This window comes from Ascidiella aspersa, chromosome 3 (assembly GCF_963924565.1).
Source record: "Ascidiella aspersa chromosome 3, kaAscAspe10.2, whole genome shotgun sequence".
In the NCBI taxonomy this organism is placed as follows: domain Eukaryota; kingdom Metazoa; phylum Chordata; class Ascidiacea; order Phlebobranchia; family Ascidiidae; genus Ascidiella; species Ascidiella aspersa.
The window spans coordinates 15,153,557-15,172,472 of record NC_139449.1 but is presented as its reverse complement, the minus strand read 5'-3'; the positions used below and the strand labels follow the sequence as shown (position 1 = coordinate 15,172,472).

Sequence of the window (18,916 nt, the reverse complement as noted above, 5' to 3'; positions counted from 1 at the left end):
TTTTGTCTAAATCGGTAAATTATTTTGTCTAATCGGTTTTCATTGTTCATGCTTTGTGTGTGTTTTTTATCTCACGTAGATTTAAATATCTGCACAGAAACCAAGCTAAAAGGGGAAAATGAGTTTAGAAGATGTTATCTCTAAATCTTTCACAACTCGCCCCCATACAAAAAACATTGATCTGCTGCGGGCCCCTGCCATCTCAGCCTTAAAATATTCTTGCACACTACAAAAAAGATTTGCTTGATCAGTACCAAATTTTGTTAGATGGAGCACTGGTAGAAGGTATACTAAATTGTTCGACATGCTAACAACCCACTAAGCTGCAACCGCCAAGGAATTTTTTTTTACCAAAGGTTAAAACAGGACAAATTTGTGATTTTTGGTTGTAAAACGAACGATCTGGCAACATGGTTGAAAAGCTATCGCTACCCAGGTGTGTCGGAGTGTTGCTTTTCTCTTTGCCCTAAGCGATCTAGTCTAATAATAATAATCTTTTGTGAGGGAAACATTCTCTGCTTCAAGTGGAATCGTACGGTGTAGTGTCGATTGGCACAAAAAAACTGTGCTTAGTAAGATAACAATTGTCCAACAGTTAGCATCAGTAAAAGACAAAGGATATATATAATTTAGGTGAAGACAATTTGCTAGTGTTAGAGGTGCTGCCGCTTATTCCAAAGTACATTTTTAAATTGCATTTTGTTTTAAGATTTAGTTTATAGAGTCGGGCGCTGCTTTATTTATCAAAATCAGTGGTTTTAGTTATTAAGGCTACATAGTGTTTTATATACGTAGGGGTATATATATTTTCATCGCCTTCTTTGCCCAAATAATCAAGTTAATAGGGTGGACTGTAGGCTATATGCAGCACTGTAGGCTATATATGGGGATTGTAGGCTATGTGTAGCACTGTAGCTGTACATGAGGACTGTAGACTAAATGTAGCAAATATGGTGATTCAGTAACTTTTCGTTAACAAACCATGCGTAACCGCACGAATCTCGTATTACCTGGGTTTTATGGCGTGACGGTTCTTAATGTTTCTATTTAGCAATCTACGTTGTAAAACTATAAATCGTTTAATTAAACCTTTAAAAGTTCATTTCTTCAGCAGATTAAGTTATTTGTGTAGTTTAGGTTCAATTAAAGATGACCCATTTAGTTTTATCCAAATATGTAAGCAAAACGTGAAAATACGACAAAGTAGCCTACTACTTTAGGGCTGGAATGTTCGATGTTTGCCGCCAGTGTTTTAAAACATAATTAATTGTTATAACGAATTTTCATATATTCTTCATTCTGAGCAACTTGTTTGATTAGAAATCGTTCTGTAGTTTACATTTTATTTAAATTATAAGACTGCCCCCAAACAACCGATTGACACGTCCGTCGTCCATGGCCTCCATTTAGAAAAGATGCCTATCTTTGTAGAGCTCTCGGGTTCCTTTCGTGGTTTCCGGGTACTTACAGATGTACAACTTTGTACCTTACATCTACAACCCTTGACCTGCTCTAGACGAGACAGGGCAGAATATAAACTGCTAGTAAATGCAAAGATTTAGTATGCAAAATGTCTTACTTGCTCTTTTTTCCAGAAACCTGTTGTGTTGTAAAAAAAAGTAATTACATAATAGTCCAACATTTTGCATTTCGTTGTAACCTTGAAATGACACCTAACGGTTTTGTTTTTCTGGTTGTTTGGATATCTTCACATTGTTTACAGACACGTGCAATATATGCTGACGTCAATGTCATTGCGTCGTATGTTGAAAGATTGATTAACGACACCCTGGGAGTTTCATTAGTACAGGTTTGTAGATAACTATGAGGTTACTTTTAACACTTCAGGGGCGGTTTGGGGGATCCTACCAAACATTGCGATAATAAAACATTTTTGACCGGCGAAAAAGTATAGTTAAGGTTAATCAGTTTTATGTGCACTAGTCCTGGTCACAAACATTACTATTTTGTAGTACTGTTTTTTTTGTGCTTAAAAAAGTTCATTTGATTAGCATAAGGGCCCCTTGGACCACTATGTCACAGGTTCTAAACACTGTTTTATAGGGTAATCCAAAAACAGTTGCTAACATAGTCTAAAATTTTGTAGGAAAGCGTTAATAAACTTCATTTTGGTCACCGGAAAGTGGACGGACACACATTTGTGACAAATGTAAGTATAAAGAAAGCTAACGTGTAGCTGAAAAATTAATTGATTAGTGCAATTTTGTATACCTTCATGTCGTCATATATACAAACATTGTTTATGCCAGAATGTATATCCCTACTACCATAAATCAGCGTTTCTTGATTTCAATAGAATTTTTGCAAAAGTGCATATTAACATTTTTAAAGCAAACACAAAACAAAAGAAGCTTTTAAATTGATTTTTGCAGCCTATTAGGGCGCCGTCTAACAACCTTATTAATTACAATTACTGTTTTGCAAACTGTATAAAAGCGTTTTATTTGCGATGCTCTGAAATGTTTTCGGGGTCAAGTCAGCTAATGTAATTTTGCCAGTCCGCGACCTCTTTTAAAACTCGGCACAAGATTAATCTTCATATTTTCTAGATTGTTTATTTATTTAGGTACCTAAATGAATTTTGTTATTTTTACTTATGAATCAAGTTTGTTGGCGTTTTGAGTAAATCTTTTGAGCCTGAAGGTGCCGTGCTGGAACTATCAACAAGTTTCGTCAACTTAGTATAATTTATACACTACTTTTTTCTTTTGTCTGTAAAAAAGGATACCTGATCCGACTACATTAAATGGCTTTAATTCGTGCCAAATCTTACTTGACGCCATGAAACCGAGTAGGCTACTAGATAACTGCCGTTCTATTAATTTGGCAAATGAGGTAATTTGACATAGCCATGCTCAGGAGTGCGAGTTTATTCGGCTTTAAGGCTGAAAAGCACTCGGCTTGAAACCATCGGAATTTTTGGTTGAAAGGAATCCAGCAATCTGTGGTAGAGTTGAACAAAACTAAAAAAAGTAACCAAAACTGACCTAGATAATAAAATGGCATTTCCTCGGGCAAAACTCCTGAATTCGTTCTATTACCAATATTGACAGAATTTTAAGGAGCAGCTAAAAAAACTCATTTCACACATTACCCACCAGTGTTTTAGTAACAGAAACCATGTTATAAAATTAAAAAGCTCATTTTAGATTTGATCTATTAACTTTTAGTTGTCTGAAGAAATATCAACAGCCATCACGTCGCGTGTGAATGCAGCTATTCGACTGAGGGACAGCGTTGAATCCTCACTTGCCGAAAGCTTTGGTAACGAGTGGACACCTTGCTGTCGATACAGCAAAAATTCACTGAGAAACAATTCTAATTATAAAACCAAGGTTGTTATTGTTTTTTTGTGGTAGTAGCTTAATTTCGACCCCTTACAAGTTCTTAGTTGAGAACAGTTTCGAGTTTTGGGATAAACGGATGTTTGTTATAATAATACGGTAATATATTACTTTATAGATTACATGTGTAATCCGCTGTCCTCATACCGAAAATATGTGACCCGGCTTTGTTTTAGGCCCGCGACAGGAATAGTCTAACGAGCAGTCTTAGCCCCTAAAAGAAGACATGGTATTCGCAAAGCAATTTGACAAAAAGTGTAAAACATAAGTGGCAAGTTTTTCCCGAAATGTAAGGTACACGAAAGAATGACGTCTGGTCTTGATCGACTTCTATTCAATAGAAGTAGAATCTATTGTATATTTAATTATCAATCAAACACCTTCTATCGCATATTTGCGTTTAGGCTGCGGCATTATCACTTTTTGAGTATCTACAATATATTGGTACTAACATAACTAACGCCAGCCCTTACTTGTCGAACGCCGAAGTGAATCACAATTGAGAAATGTTATTGTTAAATCCTAATTAACTAGAACAATTATGTAATATTAAGTTCAAATCCCACCTCAAGGAATAATAATATCTAAAAGCATTTTATTAATATTGTTGAGTTTCGACACGGAATAATTGTGCCACGCATAGTTTGAGAGCTTCTGAACTAGTCGATCAGCAGCTATCTGTTGACTAAGAAACTGAGATTTTTGATAGCAATTTATAATAATATTGTTTTGTGAAAAAAATGAAGGTGATTCAAGCCAAAACAGTTTTTTAAGTTAAGTAAAAGAAATTGTCAATGGATACAATAAATCAATTAAGGATAATGAAATGTATTTTCTTCTTTTGCCGTTCAAATCGGAAAAAGTCGTAATTATACTACAAGCATTGGCGCAAATGTATTTTTAGGGTGCCTAAGAATTTGAATCTTTGTCAGTACTTCTGCTTCAGCGGGGTAAACACTAGATTATTGGGATTTGTTTATACTCATTTTAACTTTACCTTGACATACTTCAGGTGGATCTACATGAACTATGTGAAGTGATCGCCCCCACATCTCCCACCACGTTTCAATCGCTGAGTGTAAAAGTACTGGAGCAAATGCAGCGTAATCAGAAAATGATTCCTGATATTAAATGGCAATACGTGGGGTCAGATCAGGGTATTTTGTCGCTTTACCCTGCCTTGCGCTTAACAGAGTGCGGGAAAACAGATCCAAGAAATAGGTTAGTTTTTCTTTAAAAAAAAACAGTTTAATCCGGCAAAATTTTTTAATAGATATAGATATACCAGTTATATTTTACAGCTATACCAAGTTCTATTTGACGCCGTTAGCAAATTATTTAAAAAAATATGTTTGGCTAATAATATTTTACAAAGCACATAATAACTTGTATTTCTTAACGTAATTTATATCATACTGGTTAATTATTATTGAATAAATGTGAACGATAAAAATACCTCCAGATATAGGCTGAAAAAGGTACTAGATATAAGAGAGAGAACTCGCGTAATTACGGTATAATTAACAAAAAACAGAACTATGCTGCAACGGAGCGAAAAATGATGGAAAAGAAAGTCATATAGATTTATGAAATATAGTGTTACTTTTTTATTGTTCAGAGGTTTTAATAATAATTGACTACGGTTTTTTATATCACTTCATGGAACTTAAATACGAGTTATAATTCAATATTAATTTTGCTATACGTTTACTGAACCACGCTTATAGGTGTAACGCAAATTTTTTTTAACTCCAACAAAAGCCTAACTGGAACTTTTAAACTATCCCGGACGGTTCGACTTACTGTAAATAAAGAACTAATGGAGTAATTATAACTTGATACCTCAACAAAACTCTAAAAATCAATTTTACTTCATTAGGAACTTTACTGTTTTTTTATACTGAAGGTTATATCACACTTTCTTTAATTTAATGCCTAACAGAATAGTAATTCATTATAATTCGATGTTTGTAAATAGTCACGTGTTCAACTACATAGGCTTTGTTATGCGCGTGGCAACTGTACCCTAACTATTGTAAAATGTAGGAAGACAGAAAAAAATAAAAATAAAAACAAATAATAATTTTTGATACAAAAACGCTAACGTATTTTTTCTTATTTCGGTAATCTTTGGCATTATAGCAGACACATTAACATACATTTTCTTCCAGGCCTTGGTATGTGGAAACAGCATCACCAAAACCGAAGAACATTTTGTTTCTTCTGGACAACTCACATTCCATGTTAAAAACATTTAACAGCAAGCGTTTAATAAATATTTCAACGAGCGCAATTTCATCAACTCTAGAAACAATGACACCAAAAGATCGGGTAACCTTTCTCGTTTTAAAAAACAAACAATTTATACTTATATAGAAGATAACTTTACCTTGTTTTTTTGTTAGTAATATAATGTGTCATACCCACATTAGATGAGGGCTGTGTTGTAGGAAATTTAAAACTAACCTTTCTCCTATGCCATTATTTTCTGACGGATAAAATTGCCCCCACTTTCAACTTGTGTTTGCTTTTGTTTAATCCAGTATTTCCCAACCTTTTCTCCCAAGTTAAAAAAAATAGGTCGAAACACTTCGAGTGAAACCCTTACAAAATTTTTTGGGATATATATTTGTATATATACCACTATTTCTCAATTGCAAACATAGTTTTACTATATAAGGATCATAGTAGTGTTATCTATGGAATACCCTATGCTCAGTCTAAAAGCCTTTCTTTCATTATGTATTTTTAAAATTACATAAACACACAGTGCAGAGTTGATGATAAATTCAAACTTGTCCTCGCCAGTGGGACGAGTGTCAACCAATTAGCACTCGCCAAAATGTTGGCACGCCATCTGCGAATTTACGTCCTACCTAATTGTTTTTCCTATAATTAAACTTGCCTTGGTATTTCGGTGCGTATAGATCAGTGGTTTCGAATATTTTTATTGTCCCAACCCAAGCCCCTTTCTATTGGTCGTAAACCTACGCGACCCCCCAATTTTGGTTTACATAGATTTACGCCAAAAGCATGCACGATTTTTATTTATATTAGAATTAGACAATGCATGATAATGTACTTTGGTCCAAAATTGAAAACAAGGCTAATGGTGACGTCATAAAAACGACTAGTTTAATTGTTAGACTGGCGGTTGTTCACGCTTCTTTCCGCTAAAATATTAGTTTATGTTGTTTGTCTTTAAGTCAATTTCTCGTTCAACAAATAGTGCACGGCGACCCCCACTGATATCTCTTGCGACCCTCAGGTTGGGACCACTTCTGCAGATAGTTCTCATATTGCCGCCCTCGATAGTTTAACGACTATTAAATGCGATGTTTATTATTCTTTAGTTACGCAAGCGTGATTCACACTATAATTAGCCTTCAGTCTATACTAGCATTTTTCGCAAATTTGGACTGTAACAACAATAATTCAGGGTTCATTCAGGGTTCAGGGCACACAACTGTCGGGCGAGTGCAAAATCCCAACCCAGCAAAACAACCTTTGAAAAACATAGATCTCAAATCATTTAAATTTTTCACCATTTAATAAACTAGCTACTACCCAAGCAAAAATATAAAAGTAGCATTATATTTGATGAAGGTAGCATTATATTGATAAAAACTGGCACACACTTTTACTTTTCATGCATTTATAACCCCATTTTTTTGTTTATGAAGATATGAGGTGGAAAATTGCAATAGAATGCTTAAAGACTTATTAGCGTAAGGTTGGAGGTTATAGTTAGGCGTAGTGAGAATACTGAAGCCCATATAGAAGTAGGTAACATTATAACGTTTTAAATATTTCTTTATTTATTTTTAACATCTTTAAAAAGATTTTGCTTTTTTGGTATTGAATGGTATTCTTTTGTAATAAAAATCAAAAGCTAGCTAATCTGCCTTAAATTATTACAAAACACCAGGCGTTGCCCATGTTGAACTGGGTATTTAATTGCAACAATATTGTGCAGCCTTTTGCGATAATCTCGATATATTATGTTCATTCGTGCAATGCCCTGATTTTGCGTGGATACAATAGTATGAAGACATCAAGCTGTGATTGTTGATCACCACCCCATATTAGTGTGTACTGTACAAGTTAAGTGTAAGTGTAAATGAATGTGTAATTTAACATGTAAGTAATGTTCCGTAGTGTGTATAAAATGGGTCGAGTAAATACTTTTACACAATTAAAGTAGGATACGGCACTTGTGAAAGCAGCAACAATAATGGGCCCTACATATTGGCAAAGGCGCTTTGTTCAAAAGAAATGCGTATTCCCCGGGTCAAATCATTGTCGAGTATATAGGTTAAACAAAATGTAGGATTCCATCAAGCTGTGGCCTATTAATAACTATATTACTTATTATTATGTTGTACCCTGCGTAATTTGCTTGAGTCGCGTGTTATTGCCGATGATTTAAAAAGGCAATTTACCATGTTACTAAAAAGTAATGTTACAGCGTAATATCCTGGCTAGAGTGCTAAATAGTGTGTAAAGTTGTAAAACATTTTAATTTCCCCAATCATTGCACTACGTGGATCAACACGTTCGTCAGAAGAAATTCCTTATAACGTGTTTTTTTGGTATTTCACAATATGGTCGATAAGCTTATAATAAAAAAACAGCGATGGCACTGGCAGCTGGTCGTCCCTATACTTTTAGCTGCTGATTATGTGTGAAACGAAAAATATTTTTCTACAATACTAGTAAAACCTAATATGGAAACGGCCTGTGTGAAAACGGTAATTAATAGAAATGTAATTAAACAAATAAATCCCGGTGCTAAATCGTTCACGGGTGGACAAATGGTTGTTGACCCGTAACGTGTCAATATGCTCATATCTCGCTGTATAACCTATGAATTAAAATTACTTGTGGCAATTTAGCATGTAACCGTTTGGTAGTGATTTCCGTATTGTGTCTAAAATATGTCATCGAAATACACATTTAAAATAAAATCTTTTAAGGATACGGCCAGTGTTGTAGTGGCAACAACATTACAATTTTTTCGAAGGCGATGGTCGGCCCTAAGAAATACGTAATTCTGGCACCACATCATTCTCGTCACGGTTTAGTAAATAGACGCTAACCAAACCGGCTTCAACGTAACGAAATTAGCAGTTCTTAAGAGCTAAAAACACCTATTTTATGTTGAAGAAACAAAAGCTTATCTTTGCTATGTACTCAGTCGCGTTTATTAATGTTACGTCATTGTAAAGAAAACAAAATAAATAAATCGGACCAAAACAGCATACGCCGTACGTTGCTTTTGGTTCTACTCTAAAGTATATTTTCTCCCATTTAAAGCCAAGGGCTAGGAGATATCTTCCTATTTTACACATTCACTTTGTCATTTAAATATTATTTTTACACTTTTTACGACAATATGATAGGTTAGTATTTCGCATTTGTAAAAAAAAAGAAAAAAGCTACCTATTTACAAAAAAGCAGGTTAATCATTGGTAAAAACATTTAGGCCTACATAGGAGGGGTGGAATTCGCAGACGACGTTCATCTGAAATAGGCTACAACTTAAAACATAGGAATCATCTTCAGATGTTTCTTGAACAAAAGTTTGAGAAATCGATTTCAATGTGTTAGATTTAGAGACATTTACGTTGAATCCCTAATTCTAAAAATAATATAGGGAATTTATTTTTGCTTGCTCCTGACATTTATTACGAAGCATATATACACTTTAAATATAAATTTAAATTCAACGTTTATTTTATACTCTTAGTATTTCTAATATGTAAAACGTGTTTTCGCAATAACCATGAGTTATTGTTTTCTTGTTTATGACTGGTTGTCACTAACAGATTGGTCTTGTAGCGTTTAACAACGTTGCAATGCGCCCCGAAGGCTGTTTTCAGACGGAATTAGCGCCAGCCACGCGAAACAACATAAAAGCTCTTAATCAGAATTTTCTAAGCCATTTAAACCCCAGAGGTAGGTTAACATTACCAAACAAACAAAATATTCACTTTAATCGAACAACGTTTAGGTGAATCGTTTTACTCCGTTGGATTTAAAAACGCTTTCGACCTTATCTACTCAACAAAACAAAAAGTTACGTCTCTAGAACCAGGTAGATAGCTTAGTTAATGCTTGATTTTAAGTGTGTCATCCTAGTTTAAATAAATATTGTTTGTACTGTATATGTTTAAGTTTTCCCCATAACGTAACGACTGTTGCTAATATAGAATATATATTTACTGTAGCCAAAAGTTAACTACAAAACAACATGTTTTCACCCAAGGTTAATCTTAACACGTTTTAATTAATGTTTTTAAAGCTGATTGGGTGATACTGTTTATTACTGACGGGAAACCCAAAGAGATGTATGGGAGGTTACCTGAGGTCTACAATGCGATACACCGAGGCAATGCGAAGTTAAATAATACTGTCACCATTCATACCTACGGTCTTGGAATGGATGGTAACCAAACAAAATTTCAGTGATGACTCATTGTGCAAAACAGCTACTAATGTGTAAAAATCCTTACGATAATAGGAGCCCATATTTAATGTTTGTTTATATTTAGTCGAGTATTTTTTAAAGTTATGAAAAATATTTGCCTATCCATCTTTGAAATACTTCATAATGTACGAAAAAGTAAATAATACGGCAAATTTCAGTATAACACGTGTATTCCATGTTACTTCCATGCAGGGGGTCGAACCGGACCCGAACCGGAACTTTATGAGTTTTTCCGAACGGAAACCGAACCTGAACCGTTAATTTTAAAATTTTAAGGAGCCGAACCGGAATTGCGTCGCGCCGACCTTGTGCGTCGATATGATTTTTCAAGGGCGTCTAATTGTGACTCCGTTTTTTATCTAAATCTAATTGGGGCAATAGAATGCTTTCAGATATGATCATTTCCTGGCGTGTGCTTTTTTAAATCCAATAGAGCAAAAGTGTAGCGACTGATTATGATTTAACAATCACATTTTTAAAGTCTGATTTACTTCGGCGCGCGACAAAAAAGGCTCGAGTGCAGTATTTGTCAACCTTTGTAAACTTTGGAGAAACAGCCGCAAAAATATCAAGCAGTTTATTAAAGATAAATTTAATTATTAACAACAAACCACATCAAAGAAGGCGAAATGTTCCTCTTCTCATTTAGCCTGATATGTCCGATTTTCTTGGCAAGTTCCTAAGAGTTGTTTTGGCATCGTGTCATATTATGTGCAGGGGCCGATCCAGTATTTTTGGGATTAGGCGGCATACACACTTTCAGGTATGACGTCACAAAGTTTCGTAGTCAAACAATTAATCTAAAACCCTGCTTTTGTCGAGCGAACTGGTGTGCAAATGTACTTGTGATAAATCATTTTATTTTTGAACTCCAATGAGAGCCGCTAAAAAGTTGATTAGAAGCCGCGTGCGGCACTCGGAGCCGCGGTTGAGAACCACTGCTCTAGCAATTGGTTGTTTATTAATATAAATAGAGAAAGCCACTGTGTTGCAGCCAAAACGCAAAACATGCGACTGAAGATGACCGTACTTGTAATATTTGTAGCTAGTCAATTACATCTTTCGAGATTAAGGGTATATAGTTATCGTAAAACATGATGAGGAAACCTTACGGTGTTACTTGGCAGCAATGAAAGTTTCAAGCTTATTCTATACACGCCTTACCAGTGCAAATATCACACGTCACACCTCATTTGTTATCCTAAAGTTTTGGTAATTTCTTGCGCTGTAGTTTTGTTTGCTTGTTTTTTCTTTGCATTTAAGTTAAATTTGAGAACCGCTGTACGGTACCCCTTACGTGTATATTTGCGTGCGTGCAATAAAAAGGTAGGCCGTTATTCAATGTTTAATCAACTGCATAAACCGCTAAAAAGGCATTTGTTTAAAATGATATAACAGCTATTATGATTAATATTATTATTGTTTTAAATATTAACGCACAGTTAACATGACGATGTTGGAGGAAATTTCATCACAAAATTTCAGTTTGACGAATAATACCATGGATTTAAAGAGCAAATCACGATCAGGTAAATATTAAAATAAACTGATTTATACTTATATATTTTAGTTTTTAAAGCAAGATATATGTAGACTTTCTTTATTATTATCAATTAATTTAAAACTTCAGGTTTAAGTTTTGATTAACTTAGATAACCATATAATACTTTTTGCCTATTTTGACAAGTTAGACCCTCTGTAATTTTATTTGTAATCTAATTCATGAAATAGTTATGTGCTCTAATGTTAGGTCTAATCTCATTTGCGTCGTTTACACCTAATATATGCTACTTTGCTTAAACGCCATTTTTCAGTTTCATATCGGACAAGTAGGGTGAGGTTTTGGGTGGGAAAAGTACCAATATTGGTGAACTTTTTTTCTTTTAAATTCCGATGTGAAAGAAATGTGTTAAAATAAATTATTGTGAATTCATTGAAAGTACTAAGGTCAGAATCGAACAACGTTGCTTTCAGCACGATCTTTTGCATTTTGCTTTAGCGGTTTTCCAATTGAATTTATAAACCGAGTAAAACAATTTAATACTTTAACTCTATATTTATTATCTGAACTTCATATTATTGTTTTATCTAAGTATTATTGTTTTCAGGAACTTCGTTCAGAATCACCGATCCGTTTTATCTTCGCGAAAGACTTTCTTCTTTTTACTCCAGTAACATTATAACAAACCAAACCAAACCAACATTTTCAGTCCCATATGTCGACACCGGTGGATTAGGTAACGTTTGCACCATTGAATGCATTTTGTTGCAATTTTTTAGTACTACCAAAACATTCAATTGGATTCATTTCGCTGCAACGACAAAATCTTTTGAGACTTTTCGCAACCTTTGCACCACACGTGTGTTTCTGATAATGCAAAGCCATCTATCAGTTATTACTTTTCGGGTTTTCTTGATTGGATTATAATTTTGAGATTCTATTTTGCGAAGAGCAACAAACAAGTGAATTCACATCGAATAGAAAATGTTTTTTTTTTAGTGAAAAATTATTACATCAGTTTATTTGTATTGTTACAATAGTTAAAACTCGAGAAAAACAAAATCTATCATACAATTCGATTGAAAAAAAAGTTTGCCACCAGAAACAGCGGGCTATACCTGGATTTTGTTTAAACCTGCCATAATAAAGTTACCTTTTATTGAAAAGTTGCATTTAACTTACCTCTCGTGTTTATGAATGTAAAATTTATGCTACTCTCCGTAACTAACTATACTTCTCATGAATTTTTTTTATGTTTTTGAACAATAACATTTTCCAACAGCGAACGAAACACTTCTTTTACTTCAAAATCACTACGAAAAACATTTCTAATGGATCTGATCAACAAGGAATCTAATATAATTTGATGTAGTATTTAATGTTTGCCTCTGCATAATTTTTGTTTGATAAAAACGATTGATTGAAAGACTTTGCAGTAGGATGGCATTTTAATGACCTTTTATTCGCCCTAATGATGACTATTTAGGTTTAGGCTAACATCAAAACTTAACTTTAAACTATTAAATAGGAATACTTTTTTCAGGTCTGATTTTTACAGTCGGTCTTCCAGTGTTCTGGCCCAACAACAAGGGTTTGTTTGGCGTGGTTGCAGTGGATATAACATTACAGGAAGTATTTACTGATGCGTATTACCTAGACAACGGCGAAGACTCCTACGTTTTTGTTGTAGGTATAATGCAGATAAAAATTACACATAAACCTATAATAGCTTTTTTAACATTCGATATTAGCACTTAGTTAACGTAATCCTATTTTACGTCCGAGGGTGTATTGGGCCGAAGTTGCCGAAACGACTGGGCCTTTCTGGGTCGCATGTTATACCGCTTATTAACACTATTCAAATTCACAAATTGCTTTAAAACTCAACACACCTACAGCGCTTTCACAACCATAAAGGTTGCGCACCCCCCTCCCCCCTCCCGATTTTTTTCACCTTCCATGTGCCACTGTAAAGCTTCCTGGCTAAAACGCGATTAGCTAGCAGCTTTTTGTGGCTAAAAAATCCTACAGTATAACTTATTGTGTTACGTTTTTAGAAGTGAATATTTCCAAGTTTTGTAGTTTTCGATTTGTTTCAGTTTAAGATGCGTAGCACCACCTCGAATTTATTCAACAAAAAACAGCCATAGATGTTTACAATGATGGCTTTGTCCGATATGTAAATGGCCTTATTAAACATAGAATAATCACAGCCCATATAGAAATAGCTCGAATTTCTGTGAACGAGTAGTTTTTTATTTAGTTTTAACATCTAAAAAAGACCTAATTCTATTTACTTTTTTATGTACTTGGATATTCGTTTTATGTCTAACTCTCCAACCCTTAATAATTATGTTCCAAAGCTTTGTGTATTGTTAGGTCCTAAAATTAACTTTTGTTGCGTCTAATCTTAATAGTTTTTTATTATATGTCAATTCTTCATGGAGTATTCGTTAAAGATTTGTTTTCGAACTGTGGTATTATTAACTTTTCACGCAGATGGAACAGGACTGGTAATTACACATCCTCTTATGCCCCGACCGAGTAACGTGTCGGACCATCCTAAGTTTGTGCAAATTCACGAACTTGAGCGACACGCAGGAGTCAAAGACATTATAGAATCAATGAAAGCTGGCCACAGAGGCAATAAAACTCTTATCGTAAAACAAGTTTTACCTGTTGGGGACTCTGTTCAAACCACCCAGGTTTGTGGATTGTCTCAAACTGTTACCACGTACCTCGTGCCATGTTCCGAGGGCTAAACAACGTTTTTATATTTTTAACTTAGGTTGAGTCGTAAATTCTAATAACTTGTCTTGCTAACGCCACAGTCACTAAACAGACATCGCGTAAATTGTAACCATTCTCTGTTTAATATAGCGAAGTAATTGCACAGTATATAGGTGCTGTGTTTTTGAAGACGGCTAGTAGCAACTGTTTACGGTGCGACAAAAGCACGTTAAACGGCCCAGCAGGAGTAGGCAATTATTTTACACAATAACATGCTTTTACGGACAAGGTAAAAAAACAGTATGTAAATTACAAATAATAGAAAGTGCTATTCCCTTTAAAATACATCTGTTAGTATTTCCGCTTTGACAAGCTGGTAAGAGAGGTAATAGGCAGCACGAATGCCGTACAAGTGTGTTTTTTGCCGAGGTAGACGTTGTTAGTTCATCTGCAAAAATAATTGTACGTGTGTGAGCATGCGTTTTTTTTTCTTCTTTTTTTTCGAGGGCTCAGTGACCTCAGGGTTGTTGGGGCTAGCAATTTGCTAGGTCCCCCCTTTGGTTTGGGCTCATCATTGCCCTGCGTGGTTTTTATTTATTTTTTTGCGGGCAACAAAAAGCAAGTGGGCGACGGGAGCAAGGTAAGGTACGCAACACTATGGGCGTAAAAGTAATTGGGGTGCCTAACAAAGGGTATGGAGTAACAAAGGAAATTGGTCTTCACTCCTCCTGCAAGGAGGAGTATGCTTATCGATCCAATTATTAACAAAAAGAGGATATTAACAAAGGAGTAAGGATTTGCCTTTTCTGTCGCTCCCCTCTTTCGAGGATATGCATTTAAAGTAGTTGGCTAAGGCAGAGCAATAAAAAAAAACAAAAATCAAAAAACAAAATGGCTGATGAAAAAACAAGATGGCGTCATAAAAACCAAAATGGATGTGGTTATTACTTTTCCCTCTTGGAAATGGATGGGGTTTGATGTGTTATGGAGAGAGGGGCGGAGGGATTTTCTGTACTCTCTATTTGTGGGTCGGGTTTGGCTTGTAGGGTTTTTAAGGGGGTTAGGTAGATTCTAGAGGAGGGTGATTATCTGTGTGTATAAGTTTAGGTATTGTGGGTTTGTTTTAGCTTCTTCAATTCTGTGTCGTGCCCGGATTGCACGGTTAAAATTATTGATTAAGTGCTGGGGGGAGTGGGATTGGGGTCAGGTGTGGGGGCTATGGCTTTCTTGATTCTTTTTTTCCAAATTGTGTGGTGAAGTATGGTGTTCAGGAGCGTGATTAGATCGTTGTTTGGGGGGGGTGGGGAGGTGTGACAAAAAATATATGGCTGTGTTGGTGGTTGAAATAGGTGGTGGAGCACATAGTGAAGCCTGCGTATATGTTTTTTACGTGGTTGAGGAGGGGCTGGTTCTGGGGGCACATGTGGAACAGATGTACATCTGATTCATATCTTTTGTTACAGAGATAGCAGTTAGGTTCTAACGCTGGGATGTTGGGGATTGTATGTGATTTTACTGCTAATGCATTGCGTGCTGCTTTGTAGTTGAATGTTTTTAGGTATGGTGGTAAGATGGGGTGGTGAACTTGTGACCAGTTCGGGGGGTTGCGGTTGGGGTGTGGGTTTGCGTATTGGTGTGGGGTTGTGAGGCGGAGGTATAAAGGTTTTATTTTAGGGGATAGTATTTCGGTTATGGTTGGGTCGTGCTTCCGTATGAGGTTCTAGATTTTTTGGTAATGTGGTGATGGGAAGACAGTGTGGGGGAGTGTATTTTTGAGTCTAAGGTTATATTTTATTGCTAGTGGTATTCAATTATCTGGCTGTGGGTGTCTGCTGAGGTGTGGGAGAGTCTATGTTTCATATAGGTTCCTATTGGGCGGATGAATAAGTCTGAATATAGGGGGATATTTGCAACTGAGTAGCCACCGTGGGGGCGACTGGCTGCCAGGGTGTCTAGTGGAATTGTCGGGTTACGTGGGCCTATAAAGAACTTGAGTAGTGTTTTATTTATCTTTTTCTTGATGCGATCCGGGGTGGGGTAAACATGGACTAGTTGGATAAAGTGGGGGAGAAGCAGGGTTTTAGACAGGATAGATTTAGTGTCAAATGTGAGAAAGGGGTGTTTAATTTGTGAGGCCTTGTTTTCAAACTTTTTGTATGCCGTGGTCCATGCGTGGTCAATTTGGGTTGGGTCGCCAATTGGGATGTTTAGGGGGGTTATGGCTAGGGGGTTCCAGTTTATTGCAGGTAGGTAGGGGTTGGGAGGGTGGGAGGGCTTTGGTTTTGTCGGGGTTAAGGGCGAGGCCTGACGCGGATTGGAATTTAGCTAAGGTGTCGAAAACGGGGGGTAGTGAGTGGGGGTGTGAGAGGGTTAGGGTTACGTCATCTGCGTAGGCTACCAGTTTGGGGGGGTTGCGGATAGGGGCTGGGGGTGGTGAGATGGAGGGGTTCTGCTGAATGTTCTGCAGGATTGGGTCAAGGGCGATCAGGAAGAGGGTGAGGCTTGGCGGGTCACCTTGCCTCACACCTCTTCTGATCGCCACGGGTTCAGAGGGGAAGCCATTTATTAGGATACGGATGAGGCGAAGGTTTGGGTTGCGATTAGGTAATTGGCAAAACAGGTCGGGAAATTGCGGGTGACAAGGGTGTGGGTGAGCCAGGTGTGGTTTATGGAATCAAAGGCTTTTTTAAAGTCGAGGGATATGTAATAGGAGTGGGCGTCTTTTGGGTGGAGAAATGGTATAGGTCACGGAGGAGGGTTGAGGCGGTGGAGGTGTTTTTGTCGGGTTGGGCGTGTTGGTAAGGGGAGATGAATTGTTCCAAGTGGGGCTTAATACGAACAAAGGTTGGGGGGTGTAGTTGTTGGTGTGTATAGTTTACGGTAGAAAGAATAAGCAAGTTGGGTTAATTCTCCGGGGTTGTGTGGGGTAGGGAATATTCGTCTATTAGTACGGGCTTTATTGGAAAGGTTTTTATTCTCCAAGTCGTGCACTTTTGCCTTTAAGAGGTCTTCTCTCGCTTTATCTAAGAAATGTTTATTTAGTTCTTTTTTTAATTTTTGGAACTTTGTAAAGGTATGCTGGTAGTTATGGGGACTCATTTCTTCCCTCAATTTGGCGAAGGTCGAATGTTTTTGGGCTATTTCCCGGGTGTTGTTAAAGTTTATTTCTTTGAATATAATTTTATGGAGGGTATCAGCTTTTTCCTTTAATAAGGTCCAAAAATTAAGTGGGTCAAGGTCTTGTTGTAATGTTTTTAATCTGGTGATTTTAACTTGGAGTTTTATTTGGAAGTCGTGGTTGGTTAATGTTGTTAGTTTATTCTTCCAGAGTCCGTGTGCTCTGGGGGGTGATGTGGGGATGTCCAAGGTTAGGGTTACTGAATCGTGATCCGACAGGGGGGTGGGAGTAAATGTGTGATTTAAGGGGGTGATGTTGTTGGAGGTATAAAAGCGGTCCAGACGTGATTGGGTGTTATGAGATCTGCGGGTGAAGGTTTGGGTGTAGGGGTTGGTGATTCGGTAAGTGTCCATTAGGTTTAAGGTATTGATTAGTGTTGGAAGGGATTTGTTTAGGGTTCTAGTGTGGGTTGGGGGTATTTATCTATAAGCGGGTCAAGAAGGCAATTGAAATATCCTGCTAGGACTATGGGGTGTAGAGATGAGATGTATGTGTAGAGGGTTTCGAAGAATTGTTCATTTGATTGTCTGTTGTTGTAACCGGATGGGGCATAAATGTTGGTGAGGTGTATGGTGTGTGTCATATTTTTGATGTTGCAAGCTATTATTTTGCCAGCTAAGTCCGGGACTACATCTGAGGGGGTGAAGGTGGGGGAGTTAAAGAGGATGGCTACTCCTCCAGAGGCAAATCCTCCGGAGGGGCAGAGTTAAAGAGGGCGGGCCATGGGTCCACTCAAGGGCCAAGCTGCCTCGTCCTGCGGGGTGGAATGGGTTTCTTGTAAAAAGAATATGTCATTGTTGGTTTGTTTCAATAGGTCAAAAAAGGCTAAGCGTCTGCGGCGCTGTTGGATGCCCGCGACGTTTAGCGTTGTTGTTTCAAAAATGGCGTCATTTTACACAGTGTAAAATCATTATTCCTATGTTTAAAAACACAAATATTCTATACATATTAAAAATAAATACGATTAAGGGTAAAGTACGATAGATAAAATTCAAGTGCGTTAAGTAAAACAACAAGGAGGGGGTTAGATAGTGGGTGGGACCTTGGGATCAGGGGGGCGCAATCGCATTTAGTTTTTTTTCGACGCTACAGGAGTTTAAGCAGTGGGGGCATTCATAAATATCTTTATTTGTTTTTAAGTTCTTTGGGTCACGGTCCGGGGTCGTATCTTCGGATCTGTCGCGTTTTTGTGACTCAAAGTTGGGTTTGGATAGGTCTGAGTAGGGGGGTATTAATAGGTTGAAGGGGTTTGATTGGGGGGGTTGGTAGGGGGGGACGTTCTTCTTCTCTTCTTTATCTTCTTGTGTACTTTCAAGGGTTGTTGATTTGGAGTGGTCATCGTCGTCGTCGTCGTTGTCGTCGTCGTCATCGTCATCAGAATCCAGGTTAATGAGGATTGGATCAAGGCGCTCGTTCTCTTTTGGATCTTTGTCTTTATCTTTGTCTTTGTCTTGGTCTCTTTCTTGGTTAGCGTTCGGGGGTTGGGCTGTTTGTTAGGGGGGTTGCGGATAGGGGCTGGGGGTGGTGAGATGGAGGGGTTCTGCTGAATGTTCTGCAGGATTGGGTCAAGGGCGATCAGGAAGAGGGTGAGGCTTGGTGGGTCACCTTGCCTCACACCTCTTCTGATCGCCACGGGTTCAGAGGGGAAGCCA

At 37.1% G+C, this 18,916-nt stretch overlaps 1 protein-coding gene across 3 annotated transcripts in view; it reads left to right on the top strand.

Moving 5' to 3' along the window:
* Nucleotides 1–1,599: 1,599 nt before the first annotated feature.
* Nucleotides 1,600–18,916, top strand: part of LOC146160356 (VWFA and cache domain-containing protein 1-like) — a 55,909-nt gene continuing 38,592 nt past the window's right edge. For 2 of the 3 annotated variants that reach the window (XM_083385686.1, XM_083385685.1), the window contains exons 1-12: nt 1,600–1,810; nt 2,108–2,170; nt 3,192–3,356; nt 4,378–4,586; nt 5,537–5,696; nt 9,194–9,323; nt 9,379–9,462; nt 9,670–9,813; nt 11,298–11,384; nt 11,964–12,092; nt 12,900–13,046; nt 13,856–14,061. In XM_083385686.1, coding sequence (XP_083241812.1) covers nt 1,667–1,810; nt 2,108–2,170; nt 3,192–3,356; nt 4,378–4,586; nt 5,537–5,696; nt 9,194–9,323; nt 9,379–9,462; nt 9,670–9,813; nt 11,298–11,384; nt 11,964–12,092; nt 12,900–13,046; nt 13,856–14,061 — 1,668 coding nt within the window. In that variant the 5' untranslated portion in view covers nt 1,600–1,666. The remainder of the gene's footprint in view (nt 1,811–2,107; nt 2,171–3,191; nt 3,357–4,377; nt 4,587–5,536; nt 5,697–9,193; nt 9,324–9,378; nt 9,463–9,669; nt 9,814–11,297; nt 11,385–11,963; nt 12,093–12,899; nt 13,047–13,855; nt 14,062–18,916) is intronic. The other variant, XM_083385687.1, reaches the window with a different exon arrangement.